The sequence below is a fragment of the Rhinopithecus bieti genome, unplaced genomic scaffold (assembly GCF_001698545.2).
Source record: "Rhinopithecus bieti isolate Rb0 unplaced genomic scaffold, ASM169854v2 scaffold_54056, whole genome shotgun sequence".
Lineage (NCBI taxonomy): Eukaryota > Metazoa > Chordata > Mammalia > Primates > Cercopithecidae > Rhinopithecus > Rhinopithecus bieti.
Window position 1 is genome coordinate 122,054 of NW_016821158.1, and position 6,499 is coordinate 128,552.

At 41.8% G+C, this 6,499-nt stretch overlaps 1 protein-coding gene across 1 annotated transcript in view; it reads left to right on the forward strand.

Annotated features, from left to right (window-relative positions):
• Positions 1-6,499, forward strand: part of UBE2G1 (ubiquitin conjugating enzyme E2 G1) — a 106,358-nt gene that overhangs the window by 89,323 nt on the left and 10,536 nt on the right. Inside the window, exon 5 of the mRNA XM_017860189.1 lies at positions 3,054-3,177. Within this exon, the coding sequence (XP_017715678.1) occupies positions 3,054-3,140 (87 nt within the window). The 3' untranslated portion in view covers positions 3,141-3,177. The remainder of the gene's footprint in view (positions 1-3,053; positions 3,178-6,499) is intronic.

Genomic DNA, 6,499 nt, shown 5'->3' on the forward strand with positions numbered 1-6,499 from the left:
AAAAAAAAAAAAAAGATGTAGTCTCACTCTGTCGCCAGGCTAGAGTGCAGGGGACCAATCTCAACTCACTGCAACCTCTACCTCCCAAGTTCAAGCAATCCTCCTGCCTCAGCCTCCTGAGTAATTGCGACTACAGGCACGTGCCATCATGCCCAGCTAATTTTTTGTATTTTTAGTAGAGACGGAGTTTCACCATGTTGGCCAGGATGGTCTTGATCTCTTTATGTCTGATCTGGCCGCTTTGGCCCCAGATTTGATTGACTTTCTCAGTCTGCTGCTTAGCTGACTTGCTCAGATTACCCCTTCACTGCCCTTCTCAATTGAATCTTTTGTTTCATGGATCCCATTTCTTCTTTTTTTCTTGGTTGATTTCCTCCTTCATCCTAGAGTAATGTCTTAGGGTATGTGGCAGTTAAATCCTTAGTCTATTTATGATGTAAGGTGCTTTTATTCTTCCCTTATACTTGATTGATGCTTGGTTTCTAATATTATAGGGAGAAAATCAAATTTACGTAGAATTTATATTTTACCATTTATTATTGCTGATGTGAAAATTGATGCTAGGTTGATTCTTTTCCATTTTTAGGTGACTTGTTCTTTTTTCCCTTTTCTTTTTTTCCCCCATTGTCTTTAGGTTCTTTTCTTTTTTGTTGGTCTTTGGAAATTTCACAGAGTTGTGTGAACTCTTTTGAATTTGCCAAATTAAAATTTGCTCTAATTTTAAAGACTACCAGCCCTGGGAAATTTTCCTTTTAAATTGTTTTGAGGCTGGACGTGGTAGCTTATGCCTGTAATCCCAGCACTTTGGGAGGCCGAGGCAGTTGAGTTACTTGAGGCCGGGAATTCGAGATCAGCCTGGGCGACATGGTGAAACCCAGTCTACACAAAGTACAAAAATTAGCTGGGTGTGGTGATGTGCACATGTAGTCCTAGACGCTCCAGAGGCTGAGGTGGGGGGATTGATTGCATGAGCTCAGGTGTTCAAGCCTGCAGTGAGCTATGATCACCACTACACTTCAGCCCAGGCAACAGAGTGAGACCCTATCTCAAAAAAAAAAAAAGAAAAGAAAAGAAAAGAAGTGACAGTCTGGGGAAAAAAGAAATGGTATTTATGTCATTCAAAGCTGTATGGTTATATGGCTATATGGAAGACAAAGCAGATACTAAACTGAAAGTAAGGGTTGGAGGAAGAGGTGTCATTTAAATTCCAAAATGAAGGAGTAATTGTTTTTGGCACCAATACCCACACTAGCAGTTCTTTTATTTATTTTTTGGTTTTTCTGAGACAGAGTCTCACTCTGTCACCCAGGCTGGAATGCAGTGGCGCAATCTCGGCTCACTGCAACCTCTGCCTCCCGAGTTCAAGCGATTCTCCCACCTCAGCCTCCTGAGTAACAGGGATTGTAGACGTGTGCCACCATGCCTGGCTAATTTTTTTGTATTTTTAGTAGAGATGGGGGTTTCACCATGTTGGCCAGGTTGGTCTTGAACTCCTGACTTCAGGTGATCCACTTGCCTCTGCCTCCCAAAGTGCTGGGATTACAGGCTTGAGCCACTGCATCCAGCCTAGCAGTTCTAATTATAGTATTCTTCAGTATATTTATACAAAATTTATATATTATCATTATTATTTTGGGAAAGTTAACATTTTGGATGTAGGTGAGGGAAAATGTTGAGTATACAGACTTTCAGTTAATCTCTATTTTCAGTCCCTCTTTTTTTTTTTTTGAGAGACGGAGTCTTGCTCTGTCGCTCAGGCTGGAGTGCAGTGGTGCGATATTGGCTCTCAGGTTCAAGCGATTCTCCCGCCTCAGCTTCCCAAGTAGCTGGGACTCCAGGTGTGCGCCACCATGTCCAGCTGATTTTTGTATCTTTTAGTTGAGATGGGTTTCATCATGGTGGCCAGGCTGGTGTTGAAATCCTGATCTCAGGTGATCCTGAGGTCCTGCCTCGGCCTCCCAAAGTGCTGAGATTATAGGTGTGAGCCACCATGCACGGCCTCAGCCCCACTTTTTATTCAGGCTCTTCTCAGATACGCCATTTCCAAATTTTAGCTTCTTTAGGCCTCTGTTTAATAGACCCTTTTCCCTTTGTTTTCACTCTCCCCCAACTCCTCTCTCTCTTGCTCTCTCTCTCTCCTTCCCTTCTCTTCCCCTCCCCTCATTACCCCACTGTTCTCTTCCATTTTTGCATGTCAGGCAGTGACAGTGATAACTGTCATCTGTTTTTCTCTACACTAGAAATGGTACTTAGTATCATCTCAATATGATGCATCCCACTTACCTACCTTACGTTGCAGACACGTTTATGTTTATATTCTGGTAGTTTCCAATAGGGAGAGTTGGTAATCCTTCAGATTAGCAACTGAATGTCTTTTCTTTCTTCCTTCCCTTTCCCTTTCCCTTTCCCTTTCCCTTTCCTTTCCCTTTCCTTTCCTTTCTTCTTTTCTTTCTTTTCTTCTTTCTTTTTTTTTTTGAGACAGAATCTTGCTCTGTCGCCCAGGCTGCCATGCAGTGGCGCCATCTCAGGTCACAGCAACCTCCGCCTCCCCACTTCAGGTGATTTTCCTGCCTCAGCCTCCTGAGTAGCTAGGATTACAGGCATGGGCCACCACGCCTGGCTAATTTTTGTACTTTTACTTTCAGCATATTGGTCAGGCTGATCTCAAACTCCGGACTTCATGATTCACCCACCTCAGCCTCGCAATGTGCTGGGATTATAGCCATGAGCCACGGCACCTGGCCTGAATGTCTTATTTGTGTATTTTAACTTTCTTTTTCAGTGTAATACAAAACTGTAAACGTTCTTTTGTGACCTTTTTCTTTTTTAAAGATAATTTTTAACGTAGAGGGAATTTGCATAGGAGATTTCTGCCTGTATATCCTGGTAGTGTCTTGCAAAAGTATGTCTAACTGCTTTCTACCTTATCAGCTTTATAATATTTTTGAAGTGGATAAGTCACCAAGGGATTACATTCAAAATTAAAATAAATATTTAAGATTATAAAGAGGAGTTTGCATGAAATCACTTGATACTGCTTTTTTAATCTACAGAAAGAATGGAGGGAAGATAGAAATGGAGAATTTAAAAGAAAAGTTGCCCGCTGTGTAAGAAAAAGCCAAGAGACTGCTTTTGAGTGACATTTATTTAGCAGCTAGTAACTTCACTTATTTCAGGGTAAGTTTATTTTAAATATCATACTTTTGGTTTTTTGTATCATATTAGTTTTTGGAAATTGTGTGATTTGGGTATTTGAATTACATGTTTTCATTGACTTCATTTTTTAATGGTATTATCCAGTAGTCTGGTTCTTAAAACTACTGTATAATCTGCTTGCTTTTCTCCTAAGACATCAACTGTTTTTGACTAGATATTCTGCTTTCATATGGTTGGTATGCTGATGGCCTATTTCTTTTCACTGATGGTAAAGTTTCTAATAATAAGGTTCTTATTTCAGTGTAGTTTCTTTGTTTGACTTTTTGATCTAGCATCCTGATCACTTGGGCACTAATGTTTCTTATATCTTTTTTTGTTTTTGAGATGAGTCTCGCTCTGTTGCCCAGGCTGGAGTACAGTGGCGCGATCTCGGCTCACTGCAAGCTCTGCCTCCGGGCTCACGCCATTCTCCTGCCTCAGCCTCCCCAGTAGCTGGGACTACAGCACCTGCTACCTCGCCTGGCTAATTTTTTGTATTTTTAGTAAAGATGGACTTTTCACAGTGTTAGCCAGGATGATCTCCATCTCCTGACCTCCTGATCCACCCGCCTCGGCCTCCCAAAGTGCTGGGATTATAGGCATGAGCCACCATTCCCGGCCTCTTATATCTTCATATACTGTATTATGTAGGGTATAGGCAAGACTATTAGCCATCTATCTATTCCTTTAAGGTTGGTCTTCTGGCCGGGCGCAGTGGCTGACACCTGTAATCCCAGCACTTTGAGAAGCCGAGGTGGGTGGAACACCTGAAGTCAGGAGTTCGAGACTAGCCTGGACAACATGGTGAAACCCTGCCTCTACTAAAAATACAAAAATTAGCTGGGCATGGTGGCGTGCACCTGTAATCCCAGCTACTCAGGAGGCTGAGGGAGGAGAATCACTTGAATCTGGGAGGTGAAGCTTGCAGTGAGCCAACATCATGCCATAGCACTCCAGCCTGGACAACAGAGCAAGACTCTATCTCAAAAAAAAGCAAAAAACAAAAAAAAGTTGGTCTTCTATCTCCTTGGTCTTTACAGATAGGGCCAGTAGTAAAAACTTCCCTTTCATTGTATAACATCTGTCTATAGATTTATGTTAGGTCTAGAAAGGAGTCAAAGATAGAAGGCACCCATCTACCTTAGAAGAGGAAATAATATAGATTAATTGCCCACATGTGGGTTATTTGGTCTCTTCTTTTAAAAAATTAAATATTGAAATGATAGAAACTGAAATGAAGACTATCCTTTCGGGGGTCATTTCTATAGTTTGTTACTATAGAAGTTTTCTGAAGGCTTAGAGCACCAAAGGTTACAACATCGAGCTTGTTTCAAATTCAGCTGCTCTGATTCAGCAAGCTGCAACAGTTAAAAACATAGCAGAAAATATTTATTTAGTATCTGTGTCTCTGAAAAAGGAATAGTTCTGCAGGTTTGTGAATAACGTCTAAGAGTTGTCCAGCTACAGAAACAAGATGCCAGATGATTCATAAGACATATTTGTGACATTTAAATTATGCAATAAAAGACCTATTGATTTGTGAGGGTTAAGGGAGAAACAAATACAGTGTCCAAAAAAATCACACTTCATGATACATCTTGAATCTACCTATTTTAAGAAAACGAACATTACCATTATCTTCTGTCCCCTACAGGCCACTGCTTTCTTCTCTCTCTTTCTCAGATTCCTAATTCTGGGTTTACTATTGCTTTTCTTCATAATTTTACCAAATTTGCATTTTTAAACAATGTATTTCATGATTTTGAACTGTTGATATGTGGAATGATAATGAATGTATTCTTCTGTTACTTTTATTGCTCATCATTCTTCAGGTTGATCTGTGTTGTTGCAAATAGGTATATTTCACGAGTGTGCTGTTTCATTTGGTAAATTACCGCTCTACTCCTTACTGCCATTGCAGTTATTTTCTGAATTGGTGTAGGGGTGTTTTTTCTTTTTCTGTGATAGAGAGTGGCTCTCCTTGTTTCCTGATTTGCATGTACTGTTAAGAGTTTCTCTAGGGTATATACTTAGGGGTGGAATTGTTAAATCAAGGGTACACGTATGTCATTTTGACTAGATAATGCCAAATTATTTTCTAAAGTGTTCCTTCTTTACATAGTCCCATTGGCAAGGATAAATGTTCCCTTTGCGGCCGGGTGCAGTGGCTCATGCCTGTAATCCCAGCACTTTGGGAGGCTGAAGCAGATGGATCACAAGGTCAGGAGTTCAAGACCAACCTGGCCAATATGGTGAAACCCTGCCTCTTCTAAAAATATAAAAAATTAGCCAGGTTCGGTGGCAGGCGCTTGTTGTCCCAGTTACTCAGGAGGCTGAGGCAGGAGAATCGCTTGAACCTGGGAGGCAGAGGTTGCAGTGAGCTGAGATCGGGCCACTGCATTCCAGCCTGGGCAACGAGAGCAAAACTCCGTTCCCCCCCCCCCCCCCAAAAAAAAAAACACGCCCCGGCGCGGGGCCCCACCCCGCCCCCCCCCCCCCCAAAAAAAAAGATTCCTGGCCGGGCACGGTGGCTCACACCTGTAACCCAGCACTCTGGGAGGTGGACAGATCACCTGAGGTCAGGGGTTCGAGATCAGCCTGGCCAACATGGCGAATTCCCATCTCTACTAAAAAATACAAAAATTAGCTGGGCACGGTGGCTTGCACCTGTAATGCCAGCTACTCGGGAGGCTAAGGCTAGAGAATCGCTTGAACCTAGGAGGTAGAGGTTGCAGTGAGCCAAGATTGCACCACTGCCTTCCAGCCTGGGTGACAGAGCAAGACTCTGTCCCAAAAGAAAAAGAAAAAAAAAGAAAGATTCCCTTTGCTTCATATACTCAATAACATTTGAGATTTATCAGACATCTGAAAGATTATCAATCTGACTTGGCTCATGCCTGTAATCCCAGTATTTTGGGATCTCATCTCAGTGGGCAGATTACTTGACATCAGGAGTTCAAGACCAGCCTGGTCCATGTGGTTGAAACCCCGTCTCTACCAAAAAATACAAAAGTTACCAAGGCATAGCGGTACACTCCTATAGTCCCAGCTACTTGGGAGGCTGAAGCAAGATAATTGCTTGAACCCTCTCAATCTGGATATTGTGGACTTAGTATGCATTGCCCTAGTTACCAATGAAATTGCATATCGTTTCATGTGTTTGACCATTGAGGTTTTCTCTGCGAAATGCATGTTCAGGTTTTTAGACTACTTTTTTCGTTTGTTGATTTGTATACTTGTTCTTCTATTTTCTTTATGGTATCCTTTGGACAAACTGAGGTTCATATATATATATATATATATA